Source organism: Neophocaena asiaeorientalis, unplaced genomic scaffold, assembly GCF_003031525.2.
Source record: "Neophocaena asiaeorientalis asiaeorientalis breed wild unplaced genomic scaffold, Neophocaena_asiaeorientalis_V1.1 scaffold92, whole genome shotgun sequence".
NCBI classification, from domain to species: domain Eukaryota; kingdom Metazoa; phylum Chordata; class Mammalia; order Artiodactyla; family Phocoenidae; genus Neophocaena; species Neophocaena asiaeorientalis.
The window spans coordinates 4,106,062-4,129,198 of record NW_020174057.1 but is presented as its reverse complement, the minus strand read 5'-3'; the positions used below and the strand labels follow the sequence as shown (position 1 = coordinate 4,129,198).

General features: G+C 41.4%; 1 protein-coding gene across 1 annotated transcript in view; it reads left to right on the top strand.

Annotated features, from left to right (window-relative positions):
• The window catches only part of PLEKHG7 (pleckstrin homology and RhoGEF domain containing G7), a 57,668-nt gene that overhangs the window by 28,610 nt on the left and 5,921 nt on the right, over window positions 1-23,137 (top strand). The window contains exons 5-12 of the mRNA XM_024754373.1: window positions 5,634-5,692; window positions 5,836-5,951; window positions 7,498-7,613; window positions 7,961-8,054; window positions 13,693-13,772; window positions 15,702-15,855; window positions 21,049-21,146; window positions 22,126-22,278. Coding sequence (XP_024610141.1) covers window positions 5,634-5,692; window positions 5,836-5,951; window positions 7,498-7,613; window positions 7,961-8,054; window positions 13,693-13,772; window positions 15,702-15,855; window positions 21,049-21,146; window positions 22,126-22,233 — 825 coding nt within the window. The 3' untranslated portion in view covers window positions 22,234-22,278. The remainder of the gene's footprint in view (window positions 1-5,633; window positions 5,693-5,835; window positions 5,952-7,497; window positions 7,614-7,960; window positions 8,055-13,692; window positions 13,773-15,701; window positions 15,856-21,048; window positions 21,147-22,125; window positions 22,279-23,137) is intronic.

Here is a 23,137-nt window from a genome sequence, read left to right as displayed (position 1 = left end):
CTCTTCAGATATTTTCTTGGGTGCTTTCTCTCTCTCTTCTCCTTCTGGGACCTCTATAATGCGAATGTTGTTGTGTTTAATTTTGTCGCAGAGGTCTCTTAGGCTGTCTTCATTTCTTTTCATTCTTTTCTCTTTATTATGTTATGTGGCAGTGAATTCCACCATTCTATCCTCCAGATCACTTATCCGTTCCTCTGCCTCAGTTATTCTGCTGTTGATTCCTTCTAGTGTATTTTCATTTCACTTATTGTATTGTTCATTTGTTTGTTTGTTCTTTAATTCTTCTAGGTCTTTGTGAAACATTTCTTGCATCTTCTCAATTTTTGCCTCCACTCTTTTTCCAGGGTCCTGGATAATCTTCACTATCATTATTCTGAATTCTTTTTCTGGAAGGTTGCCTATCTCCACTTCATTTAGTTGTTTTTCTGGGGTTTTATCTTGTTCCTTCATCTGGTACATAGCCCTCAGCTTTTTCATCTGGTCTGTCTTTCTGTGAATGTGGTTTTTGTTCCCCAGGCTGCAGGACTGTAGTTCTTCTTGCTTCTGCTGTCTGCCCTCTGGTGGATGAGGCTATCTAAGAGGCTTGTGTGAGTTTCCTGATGGGATGGACTGGTGGTAGGTAGAGCTGACTGTTGCTCTGGTGGGCAGAGCTCAGTAAAACTTTAATCCGTTTGACTGCGGATGGGTGGGGCTGGGTACCCTCCCTGTTGGTTGTTGGCCTGCAGCGACCCAACACTGGAACCTACCTGGGCTCTCTGGTTGGGCTGATGGCAGACTCTGGGAAGTCTCACGCCAAGGAGTACTTCCCAGAACTTCGGCTGCCAGTGTCCTTATCCTCACGGTGAGACACAGCCACCCCCTGCCTCTGCAGGAGACCCTCCAACACTAGCAGGTAGGTCTGGTTCAGTCTCCTATGGGCTCACTGCTCCTTCCGCTGGGTCCTGATGCACACACTACTTTGTGTGTGCCTTCCAAGAGTGGAGTCTCTGTTTCCACCAGTCCTGTCGAAGTCCTGCAATCAAATACCGCTAGCCTTGAAAGTCTGATTCTCTAGGAATTCCTCCTCCCATTGCCGGACCCCCAGGTTGGGAAGCCTGACGTGGGGCTCAGAACCTTCACTCCAGTGGGTGGACTCTGTGGTGTAAGTGCTCTCCAGCCTGTGAGTCCCCCACCCAGCAGTTATGGGATTTGATTTCATTGTGATTATGCCCCTCCTACCACCTCATTGTGGCTTCTCCTTTCTTTGGATGTGGGGTATCTTTTTTGGTGAGATCCAGTGTCTTCCTGTCAATGACTCTCCTCTGCTTCTTTGTTTTGCTTATATTTCTTTGACTCTATGAATTTAGGAGAAGCAGTTATCTACTGTGGTCTTGAAGGGCTGTTTTTACGTGAAAGCCTCCCTTTGTAGTCTGTGTGAGTCTAATATTTTTGGTGCAAGGGCTGTTTTTAGTATGCATGCCTGCCATGTCTTTCCTCCATGTATGCTGGTTGTTATCCCCTTGATGGGGGGTGTTATTGTTTCTGTGGTGACCAGAGCCTGAGTGGGGCCTCCTCTTTGCTCTGTGCTTGTCATAGCCTTGCTGGGACAGGGTCTGCTTCCCAGTTGTTGGGGTGGAAGCCCCCATGTCTGTTTCTGAGCTGTGGTGTGAGGTAGGCAGTACTGGAGCACTCCCACTGGGAGTCACTGAGTATTCCTCCTCAGGAGCTGTCCACCGGCAAGTGTGATCTGTGGTGTCATCTATCACCCATTGTGCGTGCTCAGAAAGTACACCATTGCTGGCACTGCCCTCAGGTCCTCCTCAGCCATGGGAATGCAGGCAGTCAGGCTGGATGTCCCTCAGGTGCTGTGCTCACAAAGCCACCAGCGCCGATCCATTGGCACAGAATTCGTAGAGGCGGAGCCCTGCCCACTTCGAGCACTGTGAGGGTGAGGCTGCTCTCGCGGGGCCCCACTCCTCCCTTCAAGGGCTTGTTAACAGTGGGGCTTCTTTGGTGGACCCAGGCTTCATCCTGCACACAGCCCCAGTTGCAGCCCAGGCCACACTCCAGCCCCTCCAGCTTCTCCACAGAGCCACCCCCAGTCCTCTCCCCAGCTCTGTCCACTGAAGCCCAAGTTTCAGCACCCAGCCTCCACTCATACCAGGAGACACACATGTCTTGGGCTGGGGAGTGCAGCAAGGTGGCCAGGACCAGGTGTGCTGGTGTCTCTCTCTCCTGCCAGCTCTAAGCTGGTTGCTGCACTGTCAAGCCTCTGAAGCTCCCTTTCTGTCCCGGCTGATCTCCCAGCCAGTGAAGGGGGTTCCCAGGGTGAGGGAGCCTTTCCTCTTTCACAGCTCCCTCCCAGGGGTTCAGGTCCCGTCCTGCTTTCTTTTTTTTTCTTTTGTCCTACCTGGTTACACGGTGATCTTTCTCGCAGTGTTGGCTGTATGAGGTCTTCTGCCAGCATTCAGTAGGTGTTCTGTGAGAGTTGTTCCACGTATAGATGTATTTTTGATGTATTTGTGGGCGTCATTGAGCTCCATGTCCTTCTATTCCACCATCTTGATCTCCCACCTATAAGTTTATTTATTATAAAACTGATGCAGGGTCCATTGATCTAGACCCATCCACGAAAAGGACTTTTATGTCCAATCTCTCATGACAGAGAATTTTTTTTCTTTCCCTAATGTTTCTAAAAAGTAAAGCCAATAGAGAGATGAAAAAAAAACTTATAGTTTTACTTTTAGAATCATCAAATATCTTTTTTTTTGCTCTTCTGAGACCTTCTAAAACACTAAAAGCTTCCAGTATCTCTGCCTGGATCTTTGTCTGAATTATTTACCACTGGTGTTTCTTTTCTGATTGATACATGGGGGAGATTAGGTGTTTTTATATTTACCCTGAATACCGGTGGGTACTGGCAGCCAGAGCTGTTCCCTACAACATGGAAATTTGGAGCAGTGGCTCAGGGTTGTGTGTTTTGAGGGAATCCCTAACTGCTGCTGAGAAATCAGTTACTGGAACTCCCCAGCCTCCCACAAGGACCAGCAGGTAGTGCTGGAATGCTGCTGCTAGTGACTCAGCATGGAAATCAGCCACTAAGGCCACAGACTACAGCCTCTCCACACCTCCTCTTTCCACTCCTCCCCACTTCCAGCCTTTCCACGTCTGCAGTCCCTGCTCCCTTCGTCCCTTCCAGCCCCAATGAGAATCACAGCCATTTTGAGCTGGATGAGGGGAAGTCATCTAGTGCCGTCCCCCATTTTAAAGAAGAATCTGAGGTGCAGAGACGGGGGGCTGGTCCCTCCACCTTGAAGCCTGGCCCCTAGAGCTCCATCCTCCACGCACCTTTCTGACCTGCCATCTGTAGGTGGAGAGGTGGGAAAGATCACTCCCGGCAGAACTCCTGTAAGGAAGAGTCCCGGATGTTTTTAAAAGAGATGTGATAAAGCTGCTAGTGTAGGAGGGTACGACCCTCCAGGGACATGGTCAGGCTATGAAAGACCAGGACAAATTGCAAAGCACGAGGCTAGGAGAGAAAAAGGGGAAAGTTGGAGAGGAAAGAGAGAGAGAGAGCTCTCTCCCTTCAAAGAAGAGAATGGAGCCAGCAAAATGGGATGGTGGGTGGTGACTGTGGGCTGTGAGCCCTCCCCATGATCTGAAATCTTCAGTAAAATGAACACATACACTCATAAAATGTTTGGCATGAGTGGGTTTACAGTGGAAACTGACACAGGAAACCTACCAAAGGGCTAAGTGTGGCATTTGGCCCATGCTGTTCAGCAAAGAAACAGAATGTGTACAAACAGGAGCCCAGGGGCCAGAAGAAGCCATTGGAATATCTGTTTATAAATATCTAAGAGAGTTTTGGACTTGTTGGAGGTTTGAGCCAATTGTACCGACCTCTCTGAAATGCAAGGGCTGACACCTGGGCATAAAGATGTATGAAGATATCTTTGGGAAAGCAGAGGGAGCCTTCCGCAGTGCACAGTCGTCCCTTTGTATCCACAGGGTATTGGTTCCAGATACCAAAGTCCGAGGATGCTCAAGTCCCGTATATAAGATGGTATAGTATTTGCATATGACCAATACACATCCTCCCGTATACTTTAAATCATCTCTAGATTACTCATAATACCTAATACAAGGTAAGTTCTATGTAAATATTGTAAATACAGTGGAAATGCTATGTAAATGGTTGCTGCTGGGCCACAAATTCAGGCTTTTTGGAACCTTCTCGAATTTTTTTCCCCAAATATTTTCAGTTCACAGTTCATTGAATTTCAGAATGCAGAACCTACAGATAGTAGAACCAACTGTACCTTGACCTACCTGAGGTTGGTCTTGAGGGTCTGGGTCATGAGGGTCAGGACTTAACCTGGGCCTGAAGTGAGCATGAAAGAGGGAAGAGGCGAGAGCCCGCAGCAAGAAAAATATTTAGTGTGAGAGCAGGATCCATTTAGAGCTGAACTCAGGACCAGTATGGTGTGAGCAGGTGGGAGGAGAGAAGAGGAAGTGAGCACACCCTTAATAATACTTCTTGATGTACCTGTGTGTGCAGTAGCCACAGACCTGGCTCCAGGCGTCATGTGTCACCTGCACAAAGGCTGGGACCCCTCAGGTTCAAACAGTGTCACATTCAAAGAAACAGTCCAGCAGGTGAAACAAATGGAGGAGCTATTCTCATGTTGCTTGCATTTCTCAAAATACCATTTATGGAAATCCAATGTATCACCCATAGCAATACTTACTAAAGTTTCCTTTCATGTATTCCCCATTGTGTGTACTCCTGGCAACTGCCTCTTTGAACAAACTCTCCCTATTGACAATTGTCTACGTCTTTTTCCCTCTCTCTTTTCTATATCATGTAGAACAATTTAGCGTCCTCAACTTCTATTTTCATTTTCTCTTCATTATCCTGATTCCCTCCAACAAAGGAGTCAAGGAACTGACCCACGAAGCAAAAATCCTTCCTTTTCCTGTCTACCTGTGTAGTGTTGACTCTCAGTTCTCCTAACTGCATTGCAGCAAGAGTGGGAGCACAGTTGGCAAAACCAGAAATCTCCCCCAAGGGCCAGGGAAAAGGAGAAGGCAAGGGGCAAAACTAAACTCTTCAGTGACAAGGGTAAACAAGCCTGAAATATGTGTATTAATACATCTTACACGGCCACTGATGGAGTATGCAATTTCTAGGGGATTTAACCAAATTCAAACTTTTCCTGTGCATTCAAATCTTGACATCAGTTTCCCCATTTAGGAGGATTGAGGGGGTGGTGTTATAGGTGGTGCTGATGACCTCTTCCTTCATCACCATTGCTGGGAAGGCAAGATATCTGAAGGAAGATTCTTTCATTTATTTAATTGGAAAGCAGCAATGTTTCAGTCAGTAATATTCAATAATACTTCTTAAGCACATTGAAAAAACCCGTTTCAGACCCTGAATTTAGTACTGGTAGATAGATGCTTGCTATGACAATTTAATATGGAATTTTCAAAAGCAAAGTCTAGTCCATGGCTTATAAATTTTCCTAGCAAGCTCACAGGTGTGTCATGTCATTACTGAGTGAAATCTCTAAGGGTTTCTTGTGTCCGGACTTCTCAGTGTCTTGACAGGAGAAGTGATGTTCTGATCCACCTGCTTTTGCCTTCCCCAGTGGTGTGAGGACGATGAACAGTGCAGACGCCTTCACCTACCTGAGCTCCTAGTGGCCCCAACTACACAGGCTGACTCATCTTCTCAGTGTCTTGACAGGAGAAGTGATGTTCTGATCCACCTGCTTTTGCCTTCCCCAGTGGTGTGAGGACGATGAACAGTGCAGACGCCTTCACCTACCTGAGCTCCTCCTAGTGGCCCCAACTACACAGGCTGACTCGATACCCCTTGTTGCTGAAGAGCATCTGGAAAAGGAGTACAGACTCTACGGAGAAAATCATGATCTACTCCATCAAGGAAAAGGTGGAAAAGTCAATCTGTAAGTCCCTGAGATGAGTGACCCAGAGCTCCAGTGTCAGCTTTCATCAAAGAGTTGGGGGACCGTCTGGCTCCTGGGAACCATTTGGGCTTCCATCCTAGGAGGTAATTCCATTGCCTTGAGGTCATGGCTTTCCGAAATGTGGATTCCAGTTTGAGTTTGCATTGTAAATCAAACACGCTCAAAACAATGGGCTCCAGTCACATCCTGGCGAACCCTATGAGAACTCTTAACTCCAAGTTCACGCAGGACGTGGCCCCGTCTCCAAGGCTTTCAGATGTGAGTTCAGGCAGGAAAAGTTCTACTTCCCAGATGATGAAGGTACTTTGTTTTTAACATCCATACTGAACCCACACACAAAGCAAATGGGAGTAAACAGCATGGGAAGCCTTTCTGGAGAATAAATTACCATCCGTCATTTTTTTTAGGTCACTGAAATCCAGGGCCAATCTAAATATAATGCCAACTGCAATCTTTAGACCCGAAATTTGGGAATAGGAAAAGAGAAAGCCCTGTGATGACTTAAGTTTGTTTGGGTAGCTCTGTATAATCAAATTCAAATAAAGAAGTTCATGGTATATGTCCATAAACCAAGATTTCCTGGGGAGCATCAAAAGGGAACAATTCAAAATGATGATAATCAGCTGTACAGAAATGACATATTTCTTTTTCTTTTGCATGTTTAAAAATAAAATGACCATTCACTTAGGAGTTTCTTTCCTTTTTTAAAATTTTTTGTTGAAATTCTAAAATAACCCAAGGAACTAGAATTCAGCTTATCAAGTGATTAAGACAAAAAAATCAGTTAAAGACAGACTTTTTTAAACTTTTAAAGTAATTTTGCAGATTATTACTCATTTTGATAAGTTTGTGAGGCAGATAACATCTCTTCTAGGAATTTCTCAATAAAATGAATTCTCATTGTTGGGGAAAGAGATCCCTGTGGCCTTCCTTTAAAGCTTAAAGATGGAGAATTCTCAAGGATTCCCTAACCATGTGATTCTCTGGGTCTACGACATGCCCTCCATGTTTTCAAAAATCATTTCAAAACCTCAATAGCAATATGTTATTAAAAAACATTGGAAAATTAATATAGACCTTCAAAGAGAAAATGAGTTCTTACCAAAAGAAATAATCAACCTTACCATAAAGTGAATATATGTTTTATGATTAAGACAAAAGGATATGTTTGTCCTTGTTAGTCTGATTTTTTTTTCCTTCCTGTAATCACAAGCTGTGTGATGTAGGGAATATGAGAAAGCTACTAAGGGAACTGTTAGTATTATTGAAATAAAAATGCACAATACATTTCCAACTTACTGAGTTAAATTAGTTCAGCTTCATTTTTCTCTGCAAGAGGCTGATTTCAAATTAGCGAGTTTTTCTAAGGCATTTAAACAGCAGGAAGTATGTTAAATGAACCTAAGATATGGTTTGGCTCCAGGGGCGGTCAATATCTCTAAATGATTCCTGTGGATCTTGGTTAAATTTTATGCTGTAATGCCTCACGCAGTTAAACATATACTGGATGTGTCTTGTCTTTCAGGGGATCTTGAAGGAAAAGTGAAGTGGCTTGACAATTTTCAAAAATGCAGACATCTACAGGAGATTATAGCGTGGCCTCCACTTTGGGATAGAGATAAAAGGTTTTTCATTCCAGAGGTACAGAAAGGATCAATTAGAACCTGTGTCCCTTTCTAAACGTTTGGCATTCAAGTGGAAGTATACTAGTCTTACAGAGTCCCCAGCTGCCCACTAGAATTAAAAATCTAGCAAGAAGTAAAGCCTTCATCCACATGACATTGTGTGTGGGGAGGCTGACCTCCTCATGCCATTCCTGAACTGGTCCTTCTAAGCATTTTTCCCATTCTTTCCCATTCCCATGTGCATTTACTGGCATTTCCAAATGTCAGGAACTTTCTAGACAGAGTACATTGCCCCAGCTTCTAGAATATGCTGTCCTCCCATCACTAACAACATCTCTTTGATTTCCTCCCTTGTTTTGCCAGTGCCTAAAACACGTTTTTAAAGAACACATGGCAGAAAACATCCTGTCAGCAACCAACAGACACCTTCTCTATGAAGGAAAATTAACTCTTGCAGGTAAATAACGGCTTCCTTTACAAACCCAACATCTTTGCTACCTTGTGATTTGTCCAACTGTTGCTTGTCAAAGGGTGGCAAGAATTGTATTTCCGTATGGCCAAGGCGATGGAAGATGTGAATCAGAGAGCATCCTATGGAGTCAAACAGACTCCAGCTTGATCAAACCACGACGTAACTAGCCACACGCCCTCCATTTTCTCTCTGTAAAATAGGATAACAATATCTGTCTTACAAGCTGGATGTTAAAGTGAAGTAACATATGTGAAGAGCTTAGCTGAAGGTCTGGAATATAGTAACCACTCAATGTCAGCTGTTACCACCCTCATTTTACTCCTCCAGTGAGCTGGGCAATCATACTCTCAGTGTTGACTGAGAACCTATTATGTAACACACGTTGCATTGTGTAGGTACCACTGGAGGATAGAAAAGTCACTATTCTGGATAATCCTTTCCCTCTAGTTGGGAAGTGCTGCCATAATGAGCAGACCTGCAGTCTAAGTCCAGAAGAGAGTCTGATGCTGGAGTACCCAGGAAAGGCTTCATGTGGTCCATGGGACTGGAGGCGGGCTTCGGGGGGATAGAAGGGTGTAGTTCAGTGAAAGGACAGGAGGGAGGACATCCCGGATGAAAAGCACAGCAAGAGAAAAGGCTTGGAGGCAGAAGCCACTTGAGAGAATAGGCTCACGGCAGCGTGGTTAGGAGGGAGATCCCCGAGGCTGCCTGCCAGCTTCCCTTCCCAGCTCAGCCTTTGCTGCCTGTGTAACCTGGGGCACTTAACAGCAATCCCCCCATGCTGCAGTGTCCCCTCTTTGGTGTGAGGATTAAATGAGCTAATGGATGTATAAGCACTTGAAAGAACCATTGGCAGAGAGTCAGGGCTCAGTAAATATTATCAGAAAGGGCTACCCGACTGAAATAAGATTTGCATTCATTCATTGATTCATTTCTTCACAAAATCTTGATTGAGCACCTGCGGTGTGTGAAGCCCTGTGGGATGTGAGGTTGCCTGAGATCTTTTTGGGGGGTGCCAGGCAGTAATTCCTTATTCAGTACACACCTGTTGAGAACCTGCTCTCTTTTAGGGATAGCGCCAGATGTCAGCTTGGGACATAACCCCTGCAAGACAACTGCCAACTCGAAAGATAGACATGTCCAGCTTTTTACATCAAAGGGCTTTTTCATGCATGTTTTCCTTCCAGTGAGTTATGCAGAGAAGTTACATTTCATCCCATGTCACAGGGGACACTTGGGGAGGTTGTCTGTCATGCTCAGGGTCCCTTGGCAAGCTAATGGCAGCATCCAGACCCAGGCCAGGCTGCCTCACCCTAGCAGGCTTCCAGAACCATAGCCACTGCCCTGAAAGCCAGAGGGACCCAGCCAGGACACTGCAGGCAACAGGAAGCCACTGAGCGCTCGGGGAGATGAGAGGCTTAAAAGGGTGCTGGAGAAAGAGCTATGGGAAGCAGTACCCAAAATGGCTAGAAGAGGAGACCAAAGCAGAGAGGCCAGCCTGAAGGCGCCACAGTGATGCAGGATGGAGTGGGAAGAGCCTGGGCCTGTGTTTCTCAACCATTCTCCACCTGTAGACCTCTCCCCTCCCACTTTCGTTTGGAAAGATAACAATCTTACCCTTTCTTTTACAATTTCAAAAATAATTATATCATTGTGACAAAGCCAAATCCAACCAAAACCAAATGTCATGAAGCAAGACACAGTTCTGTGTACAATCCCGTGCCTGTCCCTGCAAAGCTGGCCTCCACCTGGAATCGCCAGAGATTTTATTTCCCCTCTTCCCTCTGTCTACCAAATTCCCAACTGTGAGACCCACCAGCCTACCCTAAAATGTTAGAAATGGGCGTGGATCGAAAAGGATAAATGTGAGAGCTATTTCAAAGGCAAAAACAGGAGAGCTTTATGATTGATAAAATGAAGAGGAAATGAGTCGAAGACCTTCAAGTGTGCTTATCTATCTACCTGAAAGGTTGGTAGATGACCCTGAGGGTGGCGGAGGGAGTGGGTCAGGGAGTCAGTTTTAGCATTCAGGTGCGGACGTGATGGGAGGCCATGTAGAGGCTGGATGAACATGACCATGAAAAATCTCTTGGTGAAAAGCCGTGTCAGATGTGTATTCACATACCAAGTAGGATGGGGGTACTTGTCATGGAAGCATGGGTGGGAGACTGGCCTAAGAAGGAGTAGTTATGGTTCAACCCAACTTTTCAGGAAAAGTTTCTTGTAGAGTCAGATGTGGTAGAATGGGGATGACCTACGTAACCATTACTAACACCAGGCTCCTGTCTGACAGCACATGCTGTTAGTCAGATTTCATCAGAGAGGGGTGTGTCGTATAGTAGTGTCAAATCAAGTTTAAAGTCACTGGGACTTTGGCTCGGAGTTGGCATAGAGATATGGTGTCGGTGGGGGTAATAGTGTTAAAAGAAACAGGACATCATTTTGAATGGAAGAAGCATTGGACCAAGAATTAGGGGGTCTAGCCCCAACTGTGGGCTTTGGGGAAATTGTTTAAATTCTCTTAATCTCTTCTGTAAATGTTGATGTTGATGATGATGATGATGATGGTGATAGTGATAACCATGACGATGGTATCTACCGCTTAATATGTTTCAAATTTCTTCTAGCCTTAAAAACTGTAGTGTTGAAATGAAGTGCATTTTCTCATTCCCAGAAGGTCCAAGTTTTTATAACTTTTGGAGCATAACCAGCTTCCCACTGGAATTCACGCCAGCACACCCTTCACAAATGCATTACTCCCCACAGACTGGTATTTCTAAATAGAAAAAGAGGTAACGTTCAGACAAATAGGATGGCACAGCAGCTGTAGCACCTAGAGAACACACGTTGTTCAAGCTGCTGCAGAACCAGAATAAGTCAGTGACGCTGCTCTGTTCTCTAGCAGTGTGATGAAAACCCCACAGGCCAGACTCTTCGAGAAAAAATAAAGACCTAATCGAGTTAGAACTGCACACGTTTGTAAGTCTCAGATCTGGTTGTGTGGCACATAGCTTGAAACTCCTGGGATAATAAATGTGAATACTCTAACTTTATGCCTGCAGTCTTCCTCCTTAGTCGTCCTTTTTCGTAATCCTGTATTTACTTTAGCACTATCAGTTCTTGAATTTATCTAAAATCTTGCTTCTGTTTATTATGTATCTGCTCTCACTATAATTAAAGCTCTTTGAAGGAGAGATTTTGTCTTAATCATCGATGCATAGGAGGTGCTCAGTATTTGTTGACTGCTTGGTGGAAAACTAGGGCCTTAATAAACGGTAGCTAAAATAATCATCATTTCCTAGAATGAAGTCTAGGACATAGAAGATGCTCATACCTGTTTGTTAAAATACTTGAAGTTAGAAGGAGAAAACAAAGCTACTTCATTTTGACAATGGTCATTCACCTAATCAGATAGGAGTGGCAGAGGGTGAGGAAAGCAGTATTTAACAGGTCTTAAAGGTCTAGCCCCATTCCTCACCCTATGTGTTAGTTAGGATATTAAGCCAGCTCTTGGAGAGAGACTGGTTTATTTATCTCGCATGTAAAATTCTGAGCTATATGACAGCTTTACTCCATGAAGCCACAAGGGATCTAGGTTTCTTATGTCCTTTTGCTCTGCCATCCTAGCTAGAGACTGCTTTCTTCTGTGGCCCCAAGATGAGTCACCAGTGTGCCTACGTTCTAGCTCATATTCCATTGGTCAGAATTTAGTCACTTGGTCATATTTAGCTACAAGGAAAGCTGGGAGATGTAGTATTTATTCACAGTGAGCGTTTACCCACTAAAACTTGGAAATGTCATTACTACAAAAGAAGGGAAGAATGGTTTTTAAGGGACAACCAGCAGTCTTTGCTGCAGCCCAATTTGCAAAAAGGAGTTTCTAGTAGTGATGGAAAACATTAAAACAAAACTATTCAAGGACAATTCAAGATTGAATAAAATATCTAATTTCTCTTCTATGCAAATACAGAAAGTATCTTTCCTCTAAACTTAGACTAAAAATGAATCCCAGATATTTTATTTATTAATTTAACCTTGGACGTCTCGTTTCCACAGGTAAATGTATAGAGAAAGAACTTCTAGAAAAATATAAATAAAATAGAATAGTAAAAAATATTTACTGATTTTTCTTGTACTTTAAGTGCCTGTCACATCCCCCTCAAGGACTGCATGTTCCTCTAAAATCATTTAAATTTAACCATTTCTTTTTTTTTTGGTATGCTAATATAAATTACTATTTTTGGAACTTTTAGAAAGGGTAACCTTTGTCAGATTCATTTTAAATTAAAAATTAATTTAAATTTAATTTTAAAAAATTTTAATTTTAAATTTTTTTGTTTTTTAAATTTTTAAATTTTATTTATTTTTTTATACAGCAGGTTCTTATTAGTTATCGATTTTATACATATTAGTGTATATATGTCAATCCCAAGCTCCCAATTCATCCAACCACTACCACCAACGCCCTGCCACTTTCCCCCCTTGGTGACCATACGTTTGTTCTCTACATCTGTGTCTCAATTTCTGCCCTGCAAACCGGTTCATCTGTACCATTTTTCTAGGTTCCACATACATGCGTTAATATACGATATTTGTTTTTCTCTTTCTGACTTCACTAAACATTTCTTTTTCTAATTTCTAAGGGATAGAGTTAAAATGAGAGGGGGATATCTCATTCTAATATTTTATTTCTCTTCTACAAGTATCCCCTTCTTAGGGAAAAGTAGAAAAGCCTATTTGCCTTCAGTTATTATCAAAAGTGATATCAGAAATATATTTGTAAATATAATGCTTCATGAAGATTATTTAATGCTTGTATAGACACATTGTAAAACTTAAGAAACAAATTGTTTTAGTGACTGTCTTAATCAGCTAGGACTGCCATAACAAAATACCACAGACTGGGTGGCTTAAACAACAGACATTTATTTCTCACAGTTCTGGAGGCTGGAAGTTCAAGGTCAAGTTGCCAGCTGATTCAGTTTCTGGTGAAAGCTCTCTTTCCAGCTTTCTCAGTGTCCACACGTGGCAGAGAGAGCGAGAGAGGGAGAGCGCATGCTCTGGGGATGACATTCACCCTGTCAGATCAGGGGTCCTCCCTTAAGCTTTCATTTAATCTTAATTATTTCCTTATTCCAAATACACAGTGGGGAGGGGGGTAGGGCTTCCACATAGAATTTGGGGGAGATGCAATTCAGTCCACAGCTATGACAAAGTGCCTTTTTTTCTGGTAATGTATACCTTTGCCAATGACCACACAGATGAGTCAAGAGGCCAAAATGCTGGAGTTCTGTTAGTCAATAGATGTGTCCTAGGCTTAGCTGAAACCACAACAAATACCATCCCGGTAACCTTAGATCCACATGAAATGCCTTACAAATACAATGTCTTTAAAGTTGGAAGGGTGGGCTCACATCAAGTCCCTGCCTTGGGGAGAAATCAATTCAACCATAATGCAGTTTTCTGACCCACGTGATTGTAGCCCCCTGAGCTGCAAGCCTCGTGTGCCCTGATCCCCGGCCTGTGTTGTTTTCTAAGGGATTCTTTGATTTAAAAGGAAAGAAAAAGAAAAAAACTCTGCTTACTGTTTCCAGCCCCAATTTCATCTTCTTTCTCTCCTCAGAAAGCACAAGATTCCTAGATGTTTTTCTGTTTCTCTTTGATGATTTCCTCTTAGTTACGAAAACTAAGCGCAACAAAAAGGTAAAATGCTGTTGTCTCTAAATAATTCTGCTAAATGAGTTTAGAAATATTTCTGAATAAGTTGAGTTAAAAAGAGAAAAGTTTCGTATACATCAGATCGGACTTTACCCTCTAAAAAATGGAGGCATTTTAAAATACTGGCTTTTTCCATCGTAGAGTGCTGGACTGAAAACAGTAACAAAAGCAAGTCCCATTTCTTAAGGATGTCAAAGGGTGTGTATATTTTTAGAATGACTTAGTCTGTATACTTTCGAGGAGAGTCCCAGAAGCCACAGGACTTTATGCCTGGCCTGCCTCAGCAAATAAAATTAAGATACTTTTGTCCATATCCGCCTTTTCCTCATCCAAATTGACTACCACAACAAAAGCTGCCAGAGCAGGGCCCTCTCTAAACTGTCTGCGGCCAAGTGCTGAGGTGATATCCACCACCCCTTCTCACGTTCTTCCTGAGAAATGATGCTTCGGGGGCTGCAGGTGGGAAGGAGCCCTGGTCTCTCAGTGTCTGCCTATAATTAAGAACTGCAGAAGCCAAACAAACGTACAGTTGGCATCACAGGGAAAAAATGAGTCACCAGGGGCTAGAGCCACAAAATCCCTTCTAAGAATAGGGATTTCTCCCTTAAGTATTAATGGTTACCATTACTGTTGTTACTCCCCGTTAAGCCATGGGTCTCATGGTCCACCAAAGGCTTTCTATCTAATGTCCCATTTCACAGTTTCCCTGACTGGTGTGTGTGAGTGCTTTCAGGAAGAGGCCTCCTCTACAGCTCTCAGACACCTGCCCTTAGAGATGGGAAGAGGATCTGCAGTATGTTTTTGGCTGTCGGAGATAACTAATGTTGTTCTAACGCACTCACTTCTTTACTAAATGACTAGCCTTACACAGATGTAAGATTATGAGACTAGATCTCTCAGATCTTTCAATAACCTAAGCTTTTAGATGGCATGTTGATTAGTTGAGCTAAATAATTTAAGTGTCTTTAAGCAATAAAATAGACACCCATTAATCTGTGCATAGTTGATCAGTGGTTGAGGGGGGAATGGGTGTTGGAGAGTACTAAGTCACAGTTTTGAGACTTGGATGGCCTCTTATTTTCAGCTACCCAGGCTAGCATGTCTGACAGGCAAGCTCTGAAAAATCTCTGTCCCCTTCTAAAACCTGACGTTAAGCACAGCTTACCTTCTCTTTACATAATGGCACAAATCAGAGCCATGAACTAGTGGCAGCCCATTATTGGCCATATTATAAGATAATGTTCTGGTTTCATGCTTCACAACTTGATTCCAAAATAAGTAATGTTATCTGTTTAAAATCCCTCTTTAAATTCTTCCGTCTGATAAATCTGAGAGAACCACCTGGAGAAGACACCAGGTTTCATTTATTTTTTTGGAAGAAGAAATAAGGAATGTTATCTGTTTTAAATTTCTCTTCGCTATTTAATGCACAAATTACTTCACGTACATCCCAATCTCTGACACCCTTTTTAAAAAAATTCAGTATTTTATATATTCAAAACAATTTCAGTTATTTACAAATCATACAGCATGGAATTTATTTATTTAGATTTTAGTATAAGATCCCATGGACAGTTGGCCAACATGAGGCTTCTCTTTCTTGTTCATTTAACTCAGTACCATAGAGGGATACTACTGTAAATGAAGATCTTCCCATTGATGTGATAATGATTTAAATGTTTCCCAGCTATGAAATTACACTGTTATTTATTCAGGTAATTAAACTTGGGGATCAGAAACACTATGCTTTAAATCACTGTGTACTTTGGGAAATGCTTTTCGAGACCCAGAAAGAATAGTAAGCTGGATTTCAAGCAATTGTTTCTAAAAATCAGTTTACTTAAGGATGTACCTGAAGTATGTGCATCAATATTTACTTCCTACTTATTGCATTATTTTCCTCCTTAATTTTAGAAACTTGGAGGCTCAGACCCGGGTTTAATGTGCCCTTCACTTATTCCTGAGCTACAAACAGTAATCAAAGAAGGTGGTTCATGTATGGTGCTCAATCAGCCCATTCCACTTGGCAGATTGGTTGTCAGAGGTCTCGATCCACTCCACATGTCAGGTGTGTGTCTATTTTCATCATTCAGCTCATCTGTTTGCTATCCCAGAGTTTTATGTTGGCCTTTTTTGGTAACACGACATGAATCTAATTTAAATCTTCATGAAAGATAATACTGGGTTCCTGTGTAGCTAAATATCACTCACTCTACAGGCTACTTATGGAAAGAGTATTGGACTTGCTTCCAATGTTTGGATGACCCAGCTCTGCCACTTGCTAGCTGTGTGACCCTGTGTGAAGGTACTTAAATTTTCTAAGCCACAGATTCATCTTGGTAAAATCAGGATAATATCTACCCCAGTGAGCTGTCATGAGAATTAAATGAAATAATGCAGGTAAAGCACTCAATAAATGATAGCTATCATTAGGATTGTTATTCTGTTAACCATTTTTAGTACTATTGCTATTGTTAAAGCACTGGTAAACCATGACATGCTATGCAAGCCTAAGATATTTTATTGCAATTGCTCTATAGAAAAATGCCAGAAATAAATACATAAATATGTACATGTACATACATATACACATATACATCATGTGTATAGATCAGAAATGTATATTTTTATTTTTCAAGCATTTCCTGAGCGTCTCCTGTGAACCAGGCACTCTGTAAGTGCCCTGGAGTTACAAAGATGGAGCTCTCAGAGCAATGAAAGATCAATAAATCCTGTCAGGAAAGCCCTGGGCCTCAGAGGGACTTGAAGGACATTCTGGCCTACTTAGTACTGGGTGGGTGGCAGCAGTGTTCAGAAGGAAGCATCCATCATTCTTTCTTGGGTACAGGCTCCTAGAAGACCAGCAAAGCCAGGCAGGAGCAGAGTGCCTTCCTGTCCCAAGGGAGGAGCAGGAAAAGAGGGAGCACCATCCATGTCCTGCAGTTCCCACTCCAGCAGCCAAGCCCAGAGCACCAGTCATTAGCACAGGACCTGCTTGTACTCAGCAGAGCCACATTACACAGTGAAAACACCAATGAATAATAATAATAGCAAAAATTCACATCATTAAGTTATGTAAGTTGTATATTTAAATGTTTAACTCGTGAATGGATGCAAACTCTCTCCCCAAGAGCAGCAGGGCTCCAATGAGGGGAAACCTGTATCCAGAACTAGAGTCTTCTGCCTCTTTTGTCTATTCTTTCTGTGTCTACTAAGATTTGCTGAAAAGCAACTGGGCAGCCCTTAAGGCCTTTTAGATCAGATTTGGCACGGACCAATCACTGTCACAGGCCAAAGTCAGCATAAACCAGAGAGCTTTCCCGAGCAAGCCTAAAAGGGGGCATCTCAGAGGAGCACAACCTTCTTACTACAGTGGCCATAGTTAGAAGATTCTGCCATGATAAATGGATGTGAGTGGAGGAAGGTGTCAGATCCCCCAAGCAAGAGAGGGAAGCAGCATGGGCTCAGGTCAGCCACAGCCCGGCCAGCCAACTGGACTTTATGGGAAATCTGACATCACAGGATTCCCTTAGGAGATGCATGTTTTTTCTCCTGTATTCCTTTTTCTTTTTCTTTTTAAATAAAATCAATACCTTTTTAAAAACCATACTTCCACCATCTTTTGTTACTTTTTGACTTGCCACTACCATTTCACTTCTGTTTTTTAAATATTTTTCTCATTGCTCTGGTGGTTAACTGTTCAGACACAGTGCATGAGGTAGAATAGCTGTAGAGTGAGAGTGTGAAGTGTGAAAAAAGAAGAGATTGTGCTTTGGAGTGACAGGGACCTAGTTTCAAATCCTGGCTATATTATTCACAAGCTGTGTGACCTTGGAAAAATTCACCTAATCTGTGCCCTTATTTGTAAGTGGGAATTAGTTGACCCTTTTTTTTTTTAATTGAAGTATAGTGGATTTACAGTGTTCCAAGTATACAACAAAATGATTCAGTTATACATACATATATATTCTTTTTTAGATTGTTTTCCATTATAGGTTATTACAAGATATTGAACTTAGTTCCCTGTGCTACAGAGTAGGTCCTTGTTGTTTATTTTATATATAGTAGTGTGTACCTGTTAATCCTAAATTCCTAATTTATCCCTCCCCCACTTCCCCTTTGGTAACCATAAATTTGTTTTCTATGTCTGTGAGTCTACTTCTGTTTTGTAAATAAGTTCATTTGTATCCCTTTTTTAAATTCCACATATAAGCAGTATCATATGATATTTGTATTTCTCTGTCAGACTTACTTCACTTTATATGATAATCTCTAGGTCCATCCATGTTGCTGTAAATGGCATTATTTCATTTTTACGGCCAATATTCCTGTGTGTGTGTGTGTGTGTGTGTGTGTGTGTATGTATGTATATACACATACATACACATCACACACCACATCATCCTTATCCATTCATCTATCGATGGACATTTAGGTTGTTTCCATGTCTTGGCTACTGTAAATAGTGCTGCTGTGAACACTGGGGGTGCATGTAGCTTTTCAAATCATAGTTTTTGTCTTTTCCAGATATATGCCCAGAAGTAGGATTGCTGGATCATATGGTAATGCTATTTTTAGTTTTTTAATGAACATCCATACTGTTCTCCATAGAGGCTGCACCAGTTTACATTCCCACCAACAGTGTAAGAGGATTCCCTTTTCTCCACACCCTCTCCAGCTTATTATTTGTAGATATTTTGATAATGGCCATTCTGACCAGTGTGAGCTGGTATCTCATTGTAGTTTTTATTTGCATTTCTCTGATAATTTGTGATGTTGAGCATCTTTTCATGTGCCTGTAGCCATCTGTGTATCTTCTTTGGAGAAATGTCTATTTAGGTCTTCTGCCCATTTTTTGAGGGTTGTTTTATAAGTTCTTTGTATATTTTGGAAATGAATCCCTTGTCGGTCACATCATTTGCAAATATTTTCTCCTATTCTGTAAGTTGTCTTTTTGTTTTATGGTTTCCTTTGCTGTGCAAAAGCTTTTAAGTTTAATTAGGTCCCATTTTTTAAATTTTTGCTTTTGTTTTCATTACTCTAGGAGATGGATCCAAAGAAATGTTGCTGCAATTTATGTCAGAGAGTGTCCTGCTTATGTTTTCCTCTAGGAGTTTTATAGTATCTGGTCTTACTTTTAGGTCTTTAATCCATTTTGAGTTTATTTTTGTGTATGGTGTTAGAGAACATTCTAACTTCATTCTTTTACAATAGCTGTCCAGTTTACCCAGCACCACTTATTGAAGAGACAGTCTTTTCTCCATTGTATATTCTTGCCTCCTTTGTCGTAGGTTAATTGACCATAAGTGCTTGGGTTTATTTCTGGGCTTTCTATCCTGTTCCATTGATCTTTGTATCTGTTTTTGTGCTGGTACCATACTGTTTTGACTACTGCAGCTTTGCAGTATAGTCTGAAGTCAGGGAGTGTGATCCCCCCCAGCTCCATTCTTCTTTCTTAAGATTGTTTTGGCTATTTGGAGTTAGTTGACCTATCTTATACAGTTGCTGTGTTGTTTAAATGACACAAAAAGGAAAAAAATACATAGCACTGTGCCTAGTACATAGTAGGTGCTGAATAAATGATGTCAACTATTAATTGTTAATCATTATATTAGAACATCAGAGAGAAAAAAGCTATTCCTGACCATTTATTATCTCCTTATTTTATTTTCTAAGCCTAGCCATACCAGGTCCTTTTGTTTATTAAGCCCTTAGTAGCCATATTACAAACTAAACAGATGAGGGATACCTTAAATAACTGAGAACTACAGTTACAATTTTGAGGAACATGGAATCTGAAATCCAACCAAGAACAACAACCTGATCTTTAAAGCCTCACTTACTACAGGGAATTTATAAAGAGAAAAATCAGGGAGTAAAACAAAAACAGCCAGATCTTTTTTCCAGAAAGTCATTTTAATAGGTTTAAGTCCTCTCATCCCAGAGAAGCTGGACAGAATTTCATGACCTTGACAGGCTTTGTTGTGGTAGAATTTAGGAATTATGAGGTTTACTCTATTACAATCTGTAATAGTGAAGTAGTTCTTGCAGTTAAGAAAATAAAAGTCTCACATTTGCTTCGATTCTGAAATGAGGCCCAACTTGCCTCAGTGAGTCTGAATTAAACCCACAAACTGGGCTTCCCTGGTGGCGCAGTGGTTGAGAGTCCGCCTGCCGATGCAGGGTACACGGGTTCGTGCCCCTGTCCGGGAAGATCCCACATGCCGCGGAGCGGCTGGGCCCGTGAGCCATGGCCGCTGACCCTGCGCATCTGGAGCCTGTGCTCCGCAGCGGGAGAGGCCACAACAGTGAGAGGCCCGCGTACCGCAAAAACAAACAAAACAAAACAAAACACAAACTTCAAGGAACAGAAATAATGAGTGTGAGCAAGCATCAGCTTAATGGTCACCCAGGAAGAGTCCGTGTCCTCCTCCTCTCTGAAGTACTTGTTTGGACCCAGAACCAGCCCTGGTTTGGTTTTGTTTGTTCCTGAACATAAATTGACTATAGAAAGAATGTATAGGCTGCAAAATTTTATTCCTGGTGCTGTATAAATAATTCAAGGAAGAAGCTTTCATTTTAAGAGCTCCAGCTGTATAAAAAGAGGAAAATCTGCTCTCCCAGTATCTCCTATCATTTCTTTAAGAGACCAGCTAGGAAATGACAGAACAGACTGTTTCTTTTCAAACACAGAAACCACGCCAACATTTTTTGTTTTGTTTTACATTTCACATAATTTGGTGGATGTTGGATTTTATTTGAGTCCGATTTTTTGGCTTTTCTTGGACTGCTGTGAAGCATTCAGGTGGTTTTGTACTTTTGCTACATCTTAACTTGTTTAACTGTTGTTTTGATGTGACTGCCCTTTAAGTACAAAAATAAAACATTTTTAAAAGGAGTGGTGGAGGTCAAAGAAACAATGATTGTATTATTTTTCATATTTGTATTATCTATATTTTACACACACAAAATCTACCTATTATGCTAAGCTTTTTCCTTGGGAAGGAATACATTTTCCATCACTTAAGCCATAAATGCATTTCCTCAAGCCCCAGAAGTCATTGGCTAAGGAAGAAAAGGTTTTCATATTTAAGTGGTCTCTCTTTGGACACAGCAGTAAAGTCTTGGTCTTGGAATCAGATTCTTTCTTAATCGACATAAACCTCCCACACTCATTAATAAACAAAAATCCAGGTTCATGTACTGAGGAACTGGATTTCATAGTAAATGCTTTGGCTTTTTGTCTTTAATCTTTTTCTAGTCTTTGGGCTGAGAAATTCTTTCCTCATACAACATGAAAACAGCTATCGACAGTGTATAGCAGCATTCTTATTACAAGCCCAAACAGAAAACATCAAGGTATGTATTTCAATTTTGTAGGTTTTGATTCTTCAGACTTAAGGAAAAAAATCTCACCCCAAGCTCATTAAGGAACAGTGAATGGAAAGTTTTGTGTATTTTCCTCTCCTGCTTTGGGAAGGGGGGAGGTTGGAAGGAGGGGAAGGATATGAATATCTAGACCATACCAGGCTCAGAAACCTCAGAACTGACCATCTTCTTACATCCCTAGTGTTGACACAGCCTCCCTCATTTTTTCCTGTGGCAGAAGCTCAAGAGCTGCCTCTGACTTCTGGGAGGTCTGTAGGAAATGGGGCAAGAACTGCTTTGGATTGCATGCTTGATTTTTAAGATGCTCCGATCAATTTCCAAAGCCCCAGTATGCACACAGTATGATGCCAGCTTAAGTGAGGGGCTCCTGCAGAAATGAACTGTGTCAAGTCTTCTCTTCACCCTTTGAAACTATGCTACTGTTTTTACAGCTATGGAGCCGAAGAACAGCTGCCTATCTGACTCTTGTTTCTTTATCTTAGAAGTTTCCATTTTTTTCTTTCCCCTGGTAGGCTTTCATCAGGGCAGCAATGTGGCCAGACAATTAATGGAAGACTACATTATTTTCAAGGAGTCAGTTTCCTCCCTCAGTCTGTTTTTCAAGTTATGCCACTGATTAAGAACTTCTGTTACTACACAAAGTGGAAATTCAAGAAATTCAGCTTTCAAACTACTTATATTCCCAGTATTCATCTTTGTAATTAGTCGTCATTGACTATTATGGTTACTCACAATTGTTTATCCAACTTGCATACCATATTCATCTAATCCATTTGCATTTTCATATGTGATTAGAGATATTTATGATATATTCGATTTAAGAAAGAAAATGGGAAACATAGGCAAGTGTTTTAAAGAGCAAGTCAGCAAATACAAAGGAAAATATTAATCCAAATATGTGAGAAATTTAACATTCTCTTCTCTCTATATATTTTTTCTTTCTTAACAGAAAACATGGATTGCACAATTAACAGCAGCAATCTCTTGCTTCACCAAGAGTCAGGAAACCAAGAAGATGTCCATATTCACTTTGCCTGCAGAATCCTCGGAAATTTAAGGACCCAAAACAAGTGGCACACCTTTTTACACATTGGGGATTAAGGTATTCTTTCATTCAAACTTGTAACACTTACCTAGTGATGCGCTAAAAGAAAATGTGCATTTTAAAGAAGTTCCAGAATTTAAGCTAGGAAATTTCTCAGCGTAGAATAATAATGGCTGCAACAAATTTGAACCAGAAGGAATTTCTTGGTAAGTGTATACATGCTGATATCCAGACTACGTTATAATGCTTCAGTCAGGCTTGCAAGAGGGGTGAGGGAAGTATGATGCTATTATAATTCGTAAAAGGTGAATAATCAGGTAAATGCAGTATCAGGAGGAAAACAATGCCCACTGCTTGCATCTGATATGAATTCTAGCATCTTACTTTGTGTATATCTGTAATGAAACCAAGTTTCCTACGTGACTTATAAATCAGCCTTACTGCTCTACAGCCCTACCTCATATAAAGCTTGATTGCTCTTTTAACATACTAAGCAATGAATAATAAGGTCTCCATCTTAGTAGCAGTTTTTAAATTCCTAGTTGCCAACAGTTTATTTATCTCAGGTATACTTTATATAACTCTTAACATGGAAGGAGAAAATCCCAAAGACTAAATTTCATTGTTTTAAGAAAGAAAAAGCAAATATCTGTTCCAGTTTCACCAGTTAACAGTTTTACTTGGGAAATTTCATAGAAATAGTAGGATATCTTTCTCTAAATCTCACTTTTTGAAGAACAGTGGAATTTGTCATAAAACTTCTTTCTGGTTTTGAGTGTGTGTGTGTGAGAGAGAGAGAGAGAGAGCACAGTACAGTGACTTCGTCTTATTTGGCAGGACTTGAAACATCGTTAGAATTTCTTAAGAAAGAGAGCTTGAACTATTATCATGGTGGAATATACTATTAACTGCATGT